Here is a 20070-nt window from a genome sequence, read left to right as displayed (position 1 = left end):
TATTAATAAGTTTGATAATTTTAAAAAATAATTTAAAACTCAAAAAGTCTATATAATCACTACAAATAATAATAGACATAATTCATTTTTAAATTAAAATTTTTTTTTTATAAATCTTGTCATTTTTAAGAATAATTTAAAATTCAAAAAATTGATTAATTAATTATAGGTTAAATAAAATAATTTAGAATGTTATCTTGGTAATTAATTAATAAATAGATGCATATAATAAATTTTTTTGCTCATTTATACCTCAAAAAAATTAAAATTTATTTATTTTTATTTTCATTTAAAATATAATAATATTAATAATTATTAATTTTGAATAATTATTCTTTATTTTTAACAAAATAAATCAATTAATGTTATTATATATTTTTATGATATTTATAAAAATATAATTTATGATTTTATTATATTATTAATATTCATTTTTTATAAAAAAAAACTATTTATTTTTAATATTAATTTTAGTTTATATTACATAAATTGGATTACAATTTATATTTAAAAAAATAAAATAATAAATAATTTTATTTTCAACTTTTAAAAAATATTTTTAAAAATAATTTAAATTAGGGAATCAAAATATCTCATAATTAAGATGAATTAAAATCTCGTTTATAAGTAAAATTCTATTTCCATGAGAATTTTTCATATTCATATAAATTATTTAAACATAAAAAATAAAATAAAGAATAAAATATTTATTCCCTCTCCTTATTTTATATACCAAACCAAATTTAATAAAAATTTCAATACCAATTTTAATAAAATGTCGGCATTAAAAATTTGATACTAATGAAGGCAGGTGTGTTGGGTGACGTCACAAAATTTAATATTAATTAAAATTTAATTTAATTCCCGAATACCTTTTTCTTTATTCATAAAAAAGGTAGGATGAGTCGCAATCATTGATCATACAACATTAAAAACACGTCGGAGTGCGTACGGTTGCAAAAGTCGGCTGCCTTATTGGGTGAATACTGGCCACAACTTTTATGAATCCCACAAGCCTCAATATTGTCAAATACCAACTATTTTAATTGGGCTGCCGAGACCTCAGTTCTATGGATCACTACAGTTGGCCCTGTTGGCCCATTGGTTGGTGTGGGTTGCCTAATTCGGCCCACTTTTGAAGCGTTTGCAAGACTCGAAAGATTTAGATTCAGCTGGCCATCCAAGTCTATGTGCCTCACGGCCTCAGCAATCCCAACCGTTGATTTTTTTTTTTTTTTCTCCTCTGAGAGGCGAAATAAAACGTTCGATCAACGAAACCGGGAAACGTTTCCCTTAAAACTGACAGGAAACGCAAGAGCCTAGAATCTTCTGTGGAGTGTTTGGCAGGTCCAACATAAGGAATCTTGGGTGGGTTTACGATTGCGATCGAGTCATTGAACCATTTTATTTTATCTATCGGAAGAAAAGGTCAGCACCATTATTCAATTCTACCCGTCTTTACTTTTACTGTTCTCAATCGTTGCTGTTTGTGCATTTGATGTCGGTTTGATTTATTTGTTTTTTTCAATTTTTTGGAAAGCATTTCTTTTCCGTGTCACCGTTTGGTTGCTGAGAAAAGGTAGGAAAATAAATCTTAGTTTTTCGTTTTCGGATTTCTTGGGAACAAAAACACCCTCGAAATTGTGGCTGATATAGGTGTTCTGGAAATCAAAGCAGCCTTAAAGTACATGATCTGAATTTCATGTTCCTTTGTTTCCACGGTTTTCTCGGCAGTCAAATGGCGGCCTAAGGTTCTGGTTTTTGCCGTTGAAAAAGGAAAGGAAAAAAAAAGGGCTGAATCCTTTATGAAGTTGCTGTAGTTTTGATTTAAGTTTTGTCTGATACGCAGGCATTTGAATCGAAGTTGATAGGGGTAGGAAATGGCAAGTGGGTTTGGGGAATCAGAAAGCATGTCACCCGCAAGCGGCGCTTGCGGGGGTAGTGGTAGCAATGATGTTGGTGATTTTGAATGTAATATCTGCTTTGAATTGGCTCAAGACCCCATTGTTACTCTTTGTGGTCACCTTTACTGCTGGCCTTGCCTTTATGAATGGCTCCATCATCACTCACATTCCCAAGAATGCCCGGTTTGTAAGGCCCTCATACAGGAGGAAAAGTTGGTTCCTCTTTATGGCAGGGGGAAAACACCTAGTGATCCCAGATCAAAATCAATTCCTAATGATAGCATACCTAGTCGCCCAGCAGGGCAGAGACCTGAAACAGCTCCTCCAGTAGCAAACCCCGTTTCACATCTTGGGGTTGGATTGATGAGAGGGTTTGCACCAGTTCGAACTGCAAGATTTGGTAATTTCGCATTGTCTGCTGCTTTTGGTCATTTATCTCCCTCCCTGTTCAATATTCACGTTCATGGATTTCCTGATCCTAGAGTATATGGGGCAACTCCTGGTTATCCCCTCTGGTTTTCAAATGCAATGCATGGGGGCCTAGGGCATATGCACAGATTTCCTCACCCAATAAGTCAAAGACAGCGGACCAACTACTATCTGAAGAATCTCCTTTTGTTTACAGGTGTGTTGGTGATTCTTGCTTTGATATGGTAGGAACCAACACTCCCCTTTGCCAGTCATCTGTATCTTTTCAATGCCTTAGTTTCTTTGTTATAGCATCTGCAATGTACATGTGTTTTTCATAAATGGCTCACAGAATCTCTCTTCTGAGTTTTACTCAGAAACTTTGTCATCTCTGTAATTATAATATATTGTTATGGACGATGATTATTTTTATGCTTCTTGAAGCTTATAAAAATAAGAGATGATAGTTAATTTTGAGTACAATGTTATCTTTTGTTGAAGATGTTTGACTTGTATGTCAGGATTCTGTTATAACCTTGTTCTATAAAAAATTTATCTGCCATACAAACACCATTGTGAATGTGTATTTTGTAGATTGTGGCTGTATGCTGTCGTTTACTTGTTTCTTGACTGCACTCTCTGCTGTCATTATAGACAATTCTTCATTGGCTTTACTAGAACTGGGATGCCTTGAGGTTTTGAATGGTAGGTTTGTATTCTAGGACTATAACTGAACAGATCATGTGTAGGATATGGAGTGTTGGGAAGAATTTAGAGTCCTGAATATATGAAATCACTTGAAAAGGAAAACCCATTATGATGCACTAGATCCAACTCTGTTCTTGATGGAGTGAATAGATCTGTCATTTCTTGAAATGTCACTTCTGATTTAGAATCATAGTGTAATAATTCAGAATCATGGTGTAAAGTAAATTCCTTGTTCCAATCATGGAATAGACTAGGCAAATTAAAAAACGGATTTTTGTTCAAGAATGAAATTTTGTTGGAACTATCCATATCTGTTTCAGTCTTTGAAAATATAGTACATCTAGGCTTTGATGAAATAAGATCAAAGAAAAAAAAATGATGTTAAATGTAAGCTGAGAAGATGATTCCCTCTTTATTTAGAAATAAAACATGGAGGATCAATAAACCTTTGGTTACGTTAAAGATAGAGAGCTCATAGAGGGGAAAAAAGAGATGTAATTGCCTCAAAAATCCATTTAAACTAACCATCAATCCTTTTCTTTGGATCAAATTTTTTCTTGCATATCATCCATATAAGGAGAATTTCTAGATGGTAAAATTTCTCTTTCTATACATGATTGAAGAATGAACATGATTCTTCAAGAATCTCTCAGAAGCCAGAAGTGCATGATATGGTATTGCCAAAGCCCAATAAAGTGTAGAAATTTTTATGAAGTATTCCTGTTTCAGAGTATGAAAAGGTGCTTACAAGTGAAGGGAAATTAGGGATATGTCAAACTGGTGGATGGTACCACTTAGCAGTCTCCTGACTAGAGTAATGGATATACCATTCCACCAAAAGCCAAATGATGTGCTATTTGTGCACTCATGGGTGGAGTGTAGGATTCCCATGTATTTTCCTGGGTTAATTTCACTGAGAACTATATAGTACATGGATAAAAAATAAGTGTTATGAAAATGCATATTGATCAAACATCTATAGCTTGCATCGGGTTAGCTTGGCTAGATTTAGGTATATGTGGTAACTTGAACCTGAGAGACAGTGCTTAAATGCTTAATTTGTTTACTATTTACTATTAATCTTATAATCACTTCTCTAATCAACCTTGAACTTGATAGCAGACTTGTGACTTTACATATGTACCAATAGTACCTGATTATATAGGATACTTTTACATGTCCACATTTGGTGTGTTAATCATTTGTAAACATAACACCCATGCCTACATTCTGTCTAAACCAGTCTGGGGACTCATGAAAAGTGCATCTTTATGTGCTTGGTCTATGAAAAACATATATGTATTATGTCTTTTTGTGATGGCACTCATAAACAAGTGGTGGCTTTATTGTGCGGATTCATGTTACACATTCGATAATTTATGGGCAATCTGGATGCCTAGAACATCAAACCTCATGAGAAACAGCTAGCAAGTTCTAGAAGTTCTTAACAGTCAAAAAACTTCTTGTTGCCTGCTAAAAAGAAAAGCAAAAGTCCATCTATCATATTGGAGGGTACTTGTGCCAACCTTTTGTCTGTGAGACACAGAATTAGTGAGGGTTTTCCATTGATTTGTGGTATTTGTCTAGCAATTGAAAGTTATTCTCAATACGTGAATAGAAAATGAGAAGGCATTCAATTGATTCGGGTTTTCCGTGGATTCTTTGGTTTTTTCTGAAACAACACTTTTTCCTTTCCAAAGATGGAAGTGTACTGCACGCTTATGAGGAACCGCCCACCCATTAGGGCGATCTTAATTGATTTTAGATTTGGTATGCCTTTTTGGTGTCTGGAAATTCCATGTTGCATCGGAAGGGATATATTGAGCTGAGCAGGGTCAGGAAACAAACCCACCAAACTAATCATTCGAAAGAAGGAATAGAACCGAGGCAATTTAAGTTCACGTTTTTAAATTTTTAAAATTTATTGGTTCCATTGATGTTTCACATTTGAATAGACATATATAGAGGGGCAATTGGGGTAGCTTTAACCCAATCCAAACTGAGTCTGGGCGGGTTTAGGCAACCCGATATTGGGTGGGCTATGACAACCTTCTTTTTATAGTTTGGGAACCTAAGCTTAATTGAATTAGGGTTGGGACATCGAGCAAGCCGAACTCAACCCAAACCCCAATTGAGTATTTTATATTTAATTAGAGAACTATATTATATATATATATAATAAATATTAGATTTTATATTATATTATTTAACTAGTGATATTTAAACAGTTTATCTTATACGAAATTCTTGTGTTAGATTGATAGATGATGCTGTTGAGATCAACATATATGGCTTATCATGTTGATCTCAACAACATCATCTATGTAAGCTTCCCTGAGTAAGCTTTCTTTCAATCTGCAAATATATTATGCAAATTTTTTTTTTCTTTCGTGCCAGTCAATTCGAGTTTTGATCCAACTAAATCACCCAACTTGAGCCTAACTTGTATATTTTTCTCTAATCCATACTTGGAAAAAAAAAAAAAAAAAAAAAAGAAAGTTTGGTTTGAGCTCAAGTTAGGATACTTGGGTTGAATTTAAAATTGATGTGGTTCATTATTGGATTGACTTCCAACCCGATCCAAACCGCCTGAATCGCACCCCTAAAAATATATCTATTCTTTTATTTGTTTATTTTTTCGGAAGCTAATCTCAACTTATTTGTTCTTTATTTTTTTTTCATTTTTTTCTCTATAATAAAAGGTTTTTGGATTGTTAATAGTTATTTAAAATAATTTTATTTTTACATCATATTTTAGCTTGAAAGATCGATTTTGGTGTTGTATAATATAATTTGTATTAGGGTCTATCTAATAGTGATTATAGAAAGTGTTTTTAACTCTTCTAAGATAAAATTTTTTAAGTATTAGAAAAATTTAAAATATTTTTTATAAATACTATTAAACACACTCTAATTTATTTACCATAAAAGTAGCTTATTTTTTTAGAAAATATATGATTTTAATTTAAACCCAAATGGATGGACCAAATCAAATTAATGCTAAATTGATTAGTTTGGTTTAAGTTTTATTAATTAAAATGAATTTATTTGATTTTGTTAGTCCTGTATACTCACATGTTTGAATTAAACACATAAAAATTGAATTTATAATTAACATAACAAAATTAATAATTGAATTTGATGTGAAAAGAAGTCAAAATAAAAAAATAAAAAAAAAAGTTTAAAATATCATTTCTTTGTCGGTTTTTACTTTTCAATTTTATTAGACTTTATATTCTTCTATAAAAAAAAAAAATCTTTTCTTTTATAAAAGTAAAACTATTTTTTTATAACCTCATAGGTGATGGGTGGAAGTATTTTGTAATGATGAAGTGACAACGGTCTTAATAGACTCTTGATGCATGCATGTAATTTGGTTCTGCCTTGAAGCCATTAACTTGACTTTGGATGAAGGAGATGGGAGGTAAAAGAGTCACATCAAGTGTGCTAGAAATTTATACACGCAAAGGATCAATTAGGCTTGAGTTTGACTTTTTTGGGTTAATAATTTTATTAGAATTTAAGAAGACACTTGACTTGAGAGTTGAGACAAATATGAAGAGTGTTGGAATATTATATGCTTGTGGGATCCTATCAAGATTTCTTCCTCCTTTCTTAGAAAAATTCTCAAAATTCAAATATATAATTCATTTGAATTTAAAATTTAAAAAATAAGTTTTAACTTTTCTCTAACTACGGTTTGGGTCTAGCAAGCATTTGACTATATGCTCATGATTTATCATACAAGCTCGTATTTCAGTTGTGGTATTAGGGATTCATATGCAAGTTTGTCTCAATTCAAAATAAATAAAAAGATTATGGCCTTTATATTATTAAATTACAATCTTAAAATATATATATATATATATATATATATTTTAACTCCAAAGACATGTTTGACAAACTTTTGGTACAAAATCATTTTTTTAGAATATGTTTTAAAAATAAGTTGTTCGCAAATTTTTTTTTCTTATAGGCCAAGGTTTTATTAATTGAGTTTTGATAATAATATATGAAGGTTAACAGTATAAATGATTTATCAAGGTTATCATTTCAGGATTATAAGGAATTAAGCCAAGGTTAAGCACCAAGCAATGGATAATCTTGGATTGATGAAGACTTGAACACCTAGAAGACCTTAGGAACCTTGTGTAAGGTTTGTTTTATGGTGCATTAGGTTTAACTAAAAAATTTCATTCACTTGACCTATTTAAACATCCATAACATACCTTAGATTGAGTTTATCTCCTCAAAAATGGATAAAATCATATTTTACTCAAAACCTAGGTTAAACCTTTTCAAAAATATGTTTAGACGATTTATAGGAGGTTTTAGAAGCCTTCTCATGGTTCCTAGGCTTTTGTTTCAACCTTAAAATTTGCAAAATGGTCAAATAGGTCAAGCTGCAGGGGAACTAGTTGATTGGTAGATAAGGAAAGTTCTCATTTTGCAGGAATGTCATTTTAATTGGTTGTAATTGGTTGAGGTAGAGTCTTGACTCTTCGAGGAGGATCAGTTGAACTAGTTGTTAAACTAATTGAGCCTTTGAACCTCTAACAATTACCTATCAAGGCATTAAATGTCTAATGGCTAGTGCACTGATTTAATTAATTAGTGAATTGGTCAAGCATTAATTGTCTCAAATAGGGATTTCAAGTTCCTTATATATAAATATGAATTTAAAAAAATATATATATAGAGAGAGAACTTGAGTATTCAATGGCCTATCAACAAAAAAATTCTCATTAATCTTTGTTGAGTGCATTCAATCCAAACAACTTGCAAATCCATTAGTGTAGCTTGAATCTAATCCTAGGTTCTATTGTATTTTGAGAGTTTATGTTGTTTTCTATGATTGTATTTGTTTTAATTGCTTCAAACAAAGAACTAAGAGTGATATTCAAGTGAGATTAGTTACTTGATAAGGATTGTAAATGATGAATTAAAACCATAATCTAATTGTTTTAAGTTGAAGGCTTGGATTGAAGTCTTAATGATAGTAGAACCTTAACTTGATTAGAGCTTGAGGAAGGTTGATTTAGACCGAGTTTGGGCCGACCCACTATAAAACTTGAGTTAGCATCTCTCTCATCTTGTTTCTAACTATATTATTATGCTTTATTTGCTTATGATATATTGTTCTTGCCATTTGGATGCACAAATTTGAAAATTTGTAAATCGACCATCATCCAATCAAGGATAGGCTTCCATGTATGTAAAATTGTGGCCAAACTTGATTATTAAATGAATTAAAATACTAAATTGTATTCCTATTTCTCTAATTTACCCCTATGTTTGATTCTTTGAAAGTGTTTAAAAAAATTAGAAAGAGAAAAAAAAAAGTAAATTTAAAATTAATAAATTATTATTTTTGGTTTTTAAAAATTTATTTCATTTATTTTAACTTTTCATATGAAGATTAAATAATTTAAAATTATGTGGATTGTAACTAATTTTAATTATACTTGATTTGCTTTTATATATATATTTATTATAAATCAAATATTTTTTTAATATACGTTTTTTTTTTTTTTTTTTCTTCATTCAATACTTTCTTGAAACTTAAATGTTTTGATCTACCAAACCCCAGTCATATCATCCACCCTTTGGTTCTTGGTGAGGCATTAACTATTAGCACCCCTAGATGGAAGGCAAGTACACGGTACTAAATATTAAGGGTTAGTTATTATAAGTTTCACATTAAAAATAAAAATAAATTAAAGGATGTCTAACAGAGTTTAGGTAGACAGAGAATGGAACAGCATTAGGGTACGGATCCAGCACTTAATTTTTTGAAGAGCTTGTTTGCATGTTGAGGCTTAACCCAGCACATAAGTATGCCGGGGTTCGTGTGGCTTGACAACAAAATCATAAGATCAAAGTTTAAGCTGCATTACATTTGAACATTCCATGGGGTTAACATTGAGGGGAGGACAAAATCGGAAATGCTTGTATTTCGTATTGTCTTGTCTGAATGATCACCAAATATGAAATTTCCCCGTGCTTTCAGAACCATGAAATGAGAGGCCTGTAAAGCCGGCTGCCATAAGTTGACGGGTTCAACTTGATGGTTCATATCCAAGGGTAGGGAGTATGAACTAATAATGAATATTGGCAGAAGTGGCCCCAGTTCCATGCAAACCACCTAACAAAAGCGCGTAAAAGGTCTAAAACAGGGGGGCACATTAAGATGCTTCCAGTGTGGCTGTGCCAGAGCTCTCATTTTTCCGTTCTTTTGACTCGTATTCCAATACTTCTACGCAGGCATCGTTCCACTTCTTTGAATGCCTTTAATAAGTGAGAGTCTGAGACTGAGACGACCAACTTCTAGTACACTAGTACTAGTGAAGGAAATACTCGTCCTAATCTTCAACTGGTACGGACTATTTATCGTAATATAAGACAGTTTCCATGTCATTACATCTTATGAGGCAGACGAGTACGAGACGACCATCAAGCCATGCAGGAGTACTTGGATAAATCCTTACAAAGGCTTCAAAGTAGTCATTTATATCATATGTAAGTATGGATTAGGAGCACGAAGAGAACAATCAAATAAAATGACTTAAAATTCATAAGAGCTAAAATATCTTCCCCTTATCTTCACCTCTTATAATTTAGTCATAAGCTTCCAAAAATTTGTACAACTTTTTCATATGCTTTTAAATTTTCACATACTTCCAGAAAAGGAAAAACAAAGGGCAAGTAAGGACTTTGCAACTTCAATAAAATAAAAAAATAAAAAATTCAAATTCAAATCCTCCTAGGCTGGCACATTCCCTGGCAAGGGCTATGTAACTTCTAAGCTCTTTAGGTTTGCATTTTCTTTCCCCCCATATTTTAGAGTATTTTGACTAAAAGGACGCGTTTGCATGTCGTGCAACTATGCGTGTACTCCTGTAACTTTTCCGAATACGGACATGCATGGTTGAAAAATTGAATCCTTATAATACTTGAAACCAGGCATCAGCACGCCTGGTTGACTGTTTGGCGGCTATTGAGTCGTTGACCCAACCCCATGTGTCGGTGGCATGCCCTGTCGTCAATGTGTAATGGGGATTGGGATTCTTCCCAGTGAAAATGGGGGAAAAAAAAAACACAAAATATCCTTTCTTTTTCTTTACCGCGTTTCCTTTTCAAACAGCAGTGTGATGATGATGCATGATGGACGGATTTAAATTTTCTGGGAAGATTGCTTTGTGAGTTTGTCATGTGTGGCACATGGTAATGTTCATTTAAAAATGATTGTTTGAGTACTTAATAATGGAGGGCCTCTCCTCTCCATGGCTTCTGTTAAGGCTTACGAAGCTAAAACCATGTGACCTGCACATGCCCCTTAAATGATGCGGTTGAGGTTGTATTTTAGCTATTAAATTGGTGGACTCAGCTGAGAGCCTGAGACTCAATTTTAGTGTTCAAAAAATCTATAATATTTGATCAAATATTACAGTGACTTCAAGACTAATCGGCCAAGTGTACGGGAGTGGAGTTGAAGGAAGAAATTATGGACGTGGGTGGCAATTTTCATATGAAAAATAGCCAGTATATTTCCTCCTTTTAGCTTGGTGATGAATTAAAGTGTTAGGTCACATGGAAGGAAAAGAAAATATGTCGCTATAAGAGTGCACTTTCTACTAGTCTCTAGTTTCGCTGTCTATTTCCATTCACCGGGCCACCTACTTTTTTTTTCTTCAATGTGGGTTGCTTGGTTCGGGCGACACATCTGGGTCCTGGCTCATAAGCAACGTGGCAGCCTTCTCTTTGTTTTTCGTCCCGCTAATTAAGTGCGGATGGATGACTGATCCGCTAGGGTGGCGGAGATTCTGGACAAAATTTGGGTAATTTAATTTCTCAAAGCGCCTGTCATGAAAGCTTAGTTCTATTAGGCCTTTGCATTTAATGTCACACGGATCATCCGGAGCTAAGATAAAAATAAAATAAAATTATCAGCACCAGAGATAGAGGGGATCGATGGGGATTTCAGGCCTCTGTTGTTGCTTGCAAGTCCTGAAATTGCTCCCACTTTCAAGTAGTTTTTGGGAGAAAAACAGGGTATGGGGTTATCATGCACATTTGCAATTTTATGCTCGTCAAGATGAGTTTCGTGCCCTGTACAACATGTCTATTTTACTTTGCTCACTGTTATAAAATTGTTGGTTAGAAGTTAAGACGTAGTGTCTGAGGCTTCTTAGACGTGGATGGCTCAACTAGAGAACCCAAGGAGAAGAGTGATCAACTCATAAATTGGTTTGATGGAACATTTAATTAAATGCCATTTAATTAATCCATGGGTTCTGTTGAGGAGTAGGAGGCCCCTCATGGGCTCTTTCCTTGGACATCAGGCATGGATTGAAGTTTTTCCAAACAAAATCATAGTGGGTTTTCTAATTTTTCAAATAAATTCTAAATTTTCTTGAGTTTTGCATTACTATGCGGAATGCTAATATAGTAACAAAAAGTGGGGCACATTGGTCCCATCTGATAAGGCAACCTACCCATATATGGATAAACAACCTATAATTTGGCTTTGGATTGAGAATTTTGAAGGAAGATCTGAAATACCACTTGCATTTTGCATAGCTGTAATAGTTTAATGGTCAAAGGAATTACAGCTTAAGATTTACAAAGGGAATGAGCATGAGAATATGAGAGAGAGAGAGATTTTAATCAAATGTGAAGCCCAAGATTGGCTTTTCAGCAGCCCCTTTCAAAGAACGTGGGTTCAAAGCCAAGCAGAACTCGGAAGTGCAGCGCCGCCCTCTCCTTCTCTTAAAAGGCCAGAGAACCCAATAGACTTCTTCAGATTCTCCAGACCATGCCTGCAACTGCACCTCTTCTCCGCCTCTTCCTCTTCCTTTGTGGGATCATCTACTTTTTGGCCATTCATGCTACGGCTTACCAATTCAGAGAAGCCCCGCAGTTCTACAACTCCCCTGACTGCCCGTCCATCAACTACGACGACGCTGAAGGTTACAGTCATGAAACCAGCATATGTTCCGATGATGCAGTCCATGTGGCAATGACCCTCGACGCCGCCTACATCCGTGGCTCCATGGCTGCCATTCTCTCCGTTCTCCAACACGCCACCTGCCCTGAAAACGTAAACTTCCACTTCGTCGCCTCCGCCTCCGCTGATGCCCACCACCTCCGTCGCACCATTGCCAACTCCTTCCCTTATCTGCGCTTCCGAGTCTACCGCTTCGATGACTCGGCTGTCTCAGGCCTCATCTCCACTTCAATTCGCGCTGCTCTCGACTGCCCGCTCAACTACGCTCGCAACTACCTCGCCGATCTCCTCCCTACGTGTGTTCGTCGAGTGGTGTACCTGGACTCAGACTTGGTCCTAGTCGACGACATTGCGAAACTGGTAGCTACCCCACTCGGTGACCACTCGGTCTTAGCGGCGCCGGAGTACTGTAATGCTAACTTTACCTCTTATTTTACGCCCACGTTTTGGTCGAACCCATCTCTGTCTCTAACGTTCGCGGGTCGCAATGCCTGTTACTTCAACACCGGCGTCATGGTCATCGACCTCCAACGGTGGAGAGCCGGAGACTACACCACCAAGATCGTGGAATGGATGGAGCTCCAAAAACGAATGCGGATCTACGAATTGGGTTCCTTACCCCCATTTTTACTGGTTTTCGCAGGGAATATAGCTCCGGTGGATCACAAATGGAACCAACATGGTCTCGGCGGAGACAATTTCCGGGGCCTATGCCGGGATCTACACCCGGGCCCTGTGAGCCTTCTACATTGGAGCGGGAAGGGGAAGCCATGGGCTCGATTAGACGCAAACAGGCCGTGCCCATTGGATGCGTTGTGGGCTCCTTACGATCTCTTGAAAACACCATTCGCACTCGACAATTAAATCCGAGGAAGTGTTATAGTTATCACCAGATATATATTTTTCTTTATTAGATTTCATTATTTTAGATGTTATCGGAACACAATCCAGGTAGCGGAGATCTAATGTTACAGATGCTTCTCTCTGCCTGTGTGTCTTCTGTTTCCCTTCCACCAGAGATGCTGTTTGTAGATATACGGCCATTGACGAACCTCTTACCATGCTTCTACTTTTGTCTCTGTACCGACACCAGTAAATACTAAATACTAAAGAAAAAAGAGTTAAAAAGTTTGTTCATATGTCTTCATTTTTCCCTGCTCCTACTGTATCCATGCGTACTTGGTCTGGCAATTAAATTTGGATGAATTCCAATTCAAACTAGATTCTAAATCGACCATAAAATTGCAACTCAACAACCATATTTTGTTTGAAAAAAATTTTCTATTTCAACCATAAATTTGTGACTCGGCAACCATCTTAAATATTTTGGTCACATATGAATTTGTTTTGGGTTTTGATAGCTTTCTAAATATGAAAGGAAATGGTTGAAATGAAATTTCCAGTTCAACAACAATTTGTACTCCACCGACTCAATTTGATACCGCCTTGACCTCTAACATTTGTATCTACCCTCTTGAAGTTTAATACAAAATGATTTGGTTCTGTTGTCCTCGCAAAGTCGGACATTACTTTGAGATTTTGACCAAATGGTGAACCTTTAAATCATCATGGCGATAAAGCCACTCATTCCATAATTAAAGGTTGCATTGCGTGCAATAATTATGGTTCATTTCCTCTGGTTGGTGACTAAAAAGTCCTGGTGACGAAGTATTCTCTGAAAATATACGAACATGGTAAATCAGTGAGAGATCTTTGGAGGAGCACTTTTTCATGTCTATCTTTAATATCTGAGCTTCTATTGGAGTTCTCTCTCAAATGGGTCTCATTCAAACGCAAGACGCGGAGTTGAAAGGCAAAAAGAATTCTCAATAAAGTTAATGGCATGTTGTTTATTCTAGTTAAGGCAAAGCTGGAGGCTGTAACCTCTACTCTTCCCACGCGTGTATGGGGAGGAAAAAGCAAAAAGTTGCAGGTGAAAAATCATCATGTCTTCTCGAAGATAAGAATTGCATGGTAAAGAATCCGAATCTAAGATCCTTAAATGGTCTCACCCTATTTTGTTTTTTACTAAGGAACTCTTCAACACCACAAGAAAGAAAAAACCCTCCGATGATTCTAATAACTTCAAAATAGCTTAATTCATCAACTTTGGACGATCAAAATGTCCCATAAATAAGAAAAAAAAAAAAACAGATTCTCCGATTTAACTTCGTATGACTTCCATTCCTGTTGATGAAGTCTGCAGTGGGAAAACGTGGCCCTTGTTTGGACTTAGGAAAAACAATTGATTAGAAATAAGACCATATCTGTTTGGATCAATAAGCCTATACTGCTTGCCACTAAGCAACATATTTTTCTCCTTTAGCTTATAATTCTTTACCTTGCTTATTCATTTCTAACATGGGGACTATGAACAGGGATCATGCGGAAGAGAAACTTCTTAGATAGAGTAATAAATGGCGGACCAAAGCTTCCAGATTAAGTACAAAATGATGGCGGAAAATGAGCACATGGTGGCGTTGAACAAAATTAAGCGGTAGGTGACAAAACATATGGCAGGGGGTGTGGAAATTGAAGTCACTCCCTCTGGTTTATACAAGCTTCATTTTCATGTCAACAAAAGTCTGCAGCATTTTCTTGTGAAACAGTAAGCATCTGCCCAAGCATATTCATCTAACTTACAAAAAATCTTTTATCACCAAAAAAACCAATGAAGAAAACTTTGCACCTTTCGGGTAATAATGGCGAAAAAGGCCACGAGCGCATACCAAATCGATCCTATTTATGTTTCTGAATTTGGTTGCTATAAAATTAAGCGAAAGTGACGAATAGCAACCCCTGATAAATACCTTCCAACTAAAAGGGAAAACAGAGCATGGTGTCACATTGTAAAGCATACATCACAAGCATTTCTTCTTCATCTCCATTAAAATTGAACTAAGTTTCCACTTGCAGGTGTGACAACTCACTTTGCTCGATAGAAAATGATGGTGACCATTTAATATGATGCGAGATCGAATATTAATTATGTTTTTTGTTAGATAATTGTTTTTGAATCTCTCACCTAATCAATGCCACATGAAGGAACCTGACCAAGAATTTTCTCATGCCTGCTTCCAACAGTGGATAATTAGTGCAAATTAATTAATCATTAAAGGAGTACCGCTCCTGCAGGCCAATAATAGGATGGCAGCGGTGGGCTCGTGCCATGGACTTTTACATGAAACCCAGTCCATGATACGCGGCAGTTGTCCGGCCAACCCATTCCCTTTCCAGGCCAATAATTGGGACCAAACTGAATTAAATTGGGGTTTTGGTCGAAGCCTGATGTCTTCTGACATGTCTGGAAAGGTATAATGATTAATTCTCGTGGTATTAGTTACAAGCAAAGCATAATATCACTAGCTCTTTCAACCAACTTTTCAGACATTCTATGTCTCTACTTGATTTTTCATAACCAATTCCATTAAGAAATACATACTAGAAGTTGACAATAATAAGAAAAGATCAATACCATATAAACTTGCCGTCATTCACTCAACGCCCACCTACTGCCTAATTGTAAAGGGACCTTTTCATGAGGTGAATGCAGTGGAGACTCATTGCAACTCTAAGCTTTCCCCCAAAAACAGAGCAGATAGTACACAAACGATATTGACAGGGTAAATAGCAAAGACCCAAATATCAAATATAGTAAGCAGTCAAGACACAACTGCTTTATTTGCCGCAATATAATCTCCCAGGTCTTCTCCAGCACTTGAAATTTTCTTTCGGAGGTACTTATAATATATGTACTGCAATATAATCTGTTATGATTTTGGTTAAGGTGTAACGAACAATGAACATATGTGAGTTACCTGCACAGTATTTGGATAAAAAAGAGCTTTCCTGAAGAAGATTGGTAAAGGATACAAATAAGTCAAGCATCACACAAACTGCAGCATCCAGCAACCAGGGCATATTAGCTTTAATTTTTTCCCATTCGGTGGTTCTTACAAGAATACTGCATCCATCAATTCAAATAAAGTTGAGAGTTAAGAAATTTTTCACAGAGAGAGAAAGAGAGAGAGAGAGTACCTTGCCACATAAGTTACATTGGCAATGAGTGCAAAAACGAACATGAGAGGGTTCAAGCCCTGTATAATTTCAACAACTACAATATTAAATGTCGCCTCAAACATGAAGTACAAAATGAATTACTAGAATGTTATAAGAGCATCTCACCTCCACACTCCCCCTTTTAATCTGGTTGTCAAATGTAATGACTTTTATCAGAAACAAAACAAATCATAGAAAATGATTCATCTGAGAACAGGCAAATTTATGCATCGACTTTTGAGAACCAATCATCACTTACATTTAACCATATCTGAGGGAGTCGACCGCCCATGTATATAGCAGCCATCAACCATCCTAACCATTGCCCGAAGGCACTGTTCTCCATCCCACTTTCCTGCTATGTATAATTACATCTACCGTGAGCTCTTTGAAAACACAAAGCAATAGATTTAATATCAAATGTAGCTTTTAATTTTTCCCAGTAGTAATCATACGTGTAAGAGTTTTCTCCCTGTAAATCCAAGAGACACTTCCATCATAGCTTTACTTTGCCGAGGCAAATTGACGGACGTAGCTAAATATGCCCCATAGCCTGCCTGAAAAGATATGATAAAGGTAGCGCCACTAATTCGATAAATGTCATGTCATAAAACAATCATAAATAGTACATAAGGGTTAAACAACTAGTGTGATTCTCTTGTAGTTGGATATAACACCAAATTTTCTTTTTTCATTACTTTTCCTTTTTAGGATTTCCTTCTGATCATTGACTTGTAGGGTCTCAAATATGGTTCAACCCATATTAGGGAAAGAAAGTTCTGCTGATCCGAAAACAACCAAGTAGTTTGTATTGATTAACTTTAATTCACGGGGCAACAGAAACAGTATCAAGAGAAGATCAACGGTCTGAGGTTGTACGCATAAAGTGGAATATATAGTGAGCAAAACTGAAGATGGAGACTTACCGACCGTGGGATTGGCTTAGGCTTGCTAACAGTCTTATGGGATGCAACGTGGGTTGTGTCATCATCAGATGATGAGTCGTTGTCAAGCCCCACAGTCGAAGGACCACTTCGAGCCGTCCTGAGATAAGATCGAAATGGTGGAGTAGTGCTTCCTGCCAGTGACCTCGCTGACCTGCAAATGCCAAAATTTCGGACAGAAAATTTGTTGAAATGTATAAATAATAATAAAAACAGAGATTAATGAATTTGGACTCACGTATAGTAATAATCCCGAAGAGTGGATCCTGCTTTGACTGGAGTATTGGGTATGGGAATCCCTGACCCACCAGCTTTAGGTTTCAGAGGTTTTCTCTCTTCTTCAACCTAAGAAAATAACCTTAATCAATCTTTTTTTCTCTTGGTTTTTGTTTGGAATAGTACTGTACAAGATCATAGTTTGTAGCAGAGTGATTAAAAGTAAAACGAACTCAAGATTATGAAATAAGTAGTAGTGTACCACTTGATTAGAGTTGATCTGTCCGTACTTCCACCATGGATAGATGTCATCATAGTAGACGCTCTGCAACACTAGTACTACAGTACTCGTGGTGTATAGCTATGAACAGAAATTATAATGCAATTTCAATTAATCAATGCATCCATATGTGTAGTTGTCGAGGTAGCACATATAGGAGCTTAATAAATGGTCATGTAAAAATTATAAATAAAGGAAATGGTCGTTTTGTGCTTCGATTGAAACCATCTAAACCAAGGCCAGAGAAGTGAAATTACCAGAGCTGTGTAATACTGGGTGGGCAGCTGCATTCAGAAGATAAATAGCATTCAGACAAAATGAGAAGAAAACAAAAGAGCGGAAGAAGAAACTAGTGGCTAAGCTGGTCAGGAGCATTTGATAAGAAGAATACAGATGGCGGTCTTAACAGAGTCACCCAATCTGGGGCTGTTCTCTGGACCACCAGACCTCTATGGCTCTCAGTCATTGAACTGCCGTTCTAGAACATTATCTGCTAAGACAGGAATAAAGAATCCCAGACAAGAACACTCACTGTTGCTGGTTCGAGAAGGCAACCAACCAAATTGAAAACGTCGCTGCATTAATAATTTGAAGGACAAAAAACTTTACATTAAGAGTTTATTTTGTTGGAGATCTGTGTATTATTATGGAACAGCTCAGTTTTTGAGAGTATTTTAAGTGCGAGGTTCAATGGAGAAGAGAACAAACCCGGCGATCCAAGTGAGCAGAAATGCAAGAGAGACTCCATGGCTAGATTTTGTGCGGAAGTTGGTGATTATCTGAGGGATTTCTGCAACTCCCCAACAAACCAAACTGATAAGACCAAACCCAAAGGAGAACTCGTCTCTGAGACTGCACAGACAGTCCCCAAAGTACTTGTCAACCCATCCGACGCAGGGCTTCTTCTCCTTGATACAGTAAGATGGTGACATAGTCGCTCTCTCACTCTCTCTCGCTACGCTGGTTACCAAGTTTCTAGGACGATTTTAAAGGCAGAGAAGGGCTTCAATTATTATCAAGAGGTAAATAAGAGGAGCCGATCCTCAATAGAGACTTGAAGAGATCCCTTTTCCTTTTCGCTATCCAGAGTGAAAATTAGAAGACAGGTTATGTATTTGTAGTAGTACGCATATTCTTCTGTTTGATGCTCCAAATTTCTGCTACATTTGTGTAAGGGGTATTGAAGTAATTAATATTTGAGGGGTTGTAGGCATATCCTCCTGGGTGATGCTTTACACTGACATGGTCACCCTCAGTTGACGGTCCAGATTGATCAGAGTAAACAATGATAGAAAAACAAAAGAACTAGCTGCCAAGGTCATTTAAAATAAAATGTCGAGAACATGACGACATTTTTCAGGAAAAATAATGTCACAGGCAGAGACCATTCTGGCTAAGCCATGCTGGTTGGATGCTTATGATTTAGGCGCAAGACAGATTTCAATCCTATGAAAATATGAGCGTGCGCTGTCACTCATCATGTTTGTTGTGCGTCGTCATTTTTTTTTTAGCATACATGTGAGTTAAGCACATTAGTAAATTCCACAAGAACGTCACCCGTTCTCCACATCACGCGTATAATTACTGCTTTTGAATCAACGTCTGCATCATTGATGTCTAATACTATCTTGTAATTACACGTTTAGCATTACTGAATATGTTTATTGTCTTTATAATCTGAAATTCTGAATCTAAATCGATGCCATACTTGATGCGCAGGTAAGAAAAATGTGGAAGTCATCAAACTCAAAATGTTTACTCAACTCACATAAGTGGTAAGACAGCAAATTTGCATTAGGATCTTGCCGCAAATGATGTATGTGATCAGGATAATTTTTTAAATATGTTTTGCCAAATTCAATGACCAGAGACTGTTTTATCACATGCTTGCTTGACTAAGAGGTATGGTGCATGGCTGTAGCCGATTTAATGCCCCTTTCATTCTATATGAAACGAATTTTTTAGGTATTATCACTTACCAATGGTTACCCATTCTCAAGACCTTGCCCTCCTGCAGCCCAGTTAAGGCTCCTAACCCAAACCCAAGTAACAAAACCCCACACCAGAAAAGGATAAAAAAAGAAAGAAAGAAAGAAAGATCAGTGTGACAGCAGGCGGATGAAGATACATACCACTGTACCTGAACCAGAGCCATGATACTGGCCAAGTTCATTGCTGAAACCGACAAATTTAGACCATGGAATGCAGGTATGTTTATTAGGTCTTCTCGCTTTAATCAAATGAACCTGGTGCTCTTAGTCATCCAGGTTCATCCCTGAAGTATTACCACGGTGACGGGTCGCGTCTGTGCCTAGACTCGAAGCCTAAAATGAAATGATGGAGGGCATCACTGTCAATTTTCGAAGTCGTGGCCTATTTGAAACCTAAATCCTCGGTGTGACGTGTCGCCACCAGCACTTTTAAAAGTTTGAACACTTCACACAAGTCACAACAAGTTGACATGCTTGGAAGAAGAGTAAATCCTGAAGGTGAGGCCAAACGACAAAAGCGGCGACGGTACGCTGCAACCAGGTTACCTGGAGA

At 36.3% G+C, this 20070-nt stretch overlaps 3 protein-coding genes across 11 annotated transcripts; 2 read left to right on the top strand and 1 right to left on the bottom strand.

Moving 5' to 3' along the window:
* Positions 1-1195: 1195 nt before the first annotated feature.
* Positions 1196-2795, top strand: LOC100246078 (uncharacterized). Of its 2 annotated transcripts, none has more exons than XM_002269119.5 (2): positions 1196-1428; positions 1850-2795. In XM_002269119.5, exon 2 carries the CDS (start codon positions 1881-1883, stop codon positions 2559-2561), a length of 681 nt encoding a protein of 226 aa, XP_002269155.1. In that variant the 5' UTR covers positions 1196-1428; positions 1850-1880; the 3' UTR covers positions 2562-2795. The 2 variants fall into 2 exon arrangements, with proteins under 2 accessions (XP_002269155.1, XP_010649199.1); XM_010650897.3 differs by lacking the exon at positions 1196-1428 and adding an exon at positions 1440-1500.
* An 8737-nt stretch (positions 2796-11532) lies between these two features.
* LOC100240984 (probable galacturonosyltransferase-like 1) lies at positions 11533-13166 on the top strand. The gene has a single exon (XM_002269146.4). The coding sequence runs from the start codon at positions 11836-11838 to the stop codon at positions 12889-12891; it is 1056 nt and encodes a 351-aa protein (XP_002269182.1). The 5' UTR covers positions 11533-11835; the 3' UTR covers positions 12892-13166.
* Positions 13167-15396: 2230 nt separating this feature from the next.
* On the bottom strand, positions 15397-19016 carry LOC100240998 (probable vacuolar amino acid transporter YPQ1). Of its 8 annotated transcripts, none has more exons than XM_010650898.3 (12): positions 18235-19016; positions 18059-18101; positions 17784-17810; positions 17509-17607; positions 17269-17375; positions 17013-17184; positions 16542-16643; positions 16346-16444; positions 16213-16233; positions 16066-16124; positions 15901-15991; positions 15397-15794 (listed from the first exon to the last, which is right to left on the bottom strand). In XM_010650898.3, the coding sequence occupies exons 1-12, from the start codon at positions 18456-18458 to the stop codon at positions 15690-15692; spliced, it is 1149 nt and encodes a 382-aa protein (XP_010649200.1). In that variant the 5' UTR covers positions 18459-19016; the 3' UTR covers positions 15397-15689. The 8 variants fall into 8 exon arrangements, with proteins under 8 accessions (XP_010649200.1, XP_002274448.2, XP_059592374.1 ...); XM_002274412.5 differs by having other exon boundaries at positions 16346-16441; positions 18235-18979; XM_059736391.1 differs by having other exon boundaries at positions 15397-15991.
* Positions 19017-20070: the final 1054 nt, after the last annotated feature.

The sequence above is a fragment of the Vitis vinifera genome, chromosome 4, assembly GCF_030704535.1.
Source record: "Vitis vinifera cultivar Pinot Noir 40024 chromosome 4, ASM3070453v1".
Lineage (NCBI taxonomy): Eukaryota > Viridiplantae > Streptophyta > Magnoliopsida > Vitales > Vitaceae > Vitis > Vitis vinifera.
Note: the sequence above shows the minus strand (reverse complement) of the source record. Positions and strands in the feature narration are given on the sequence as shown.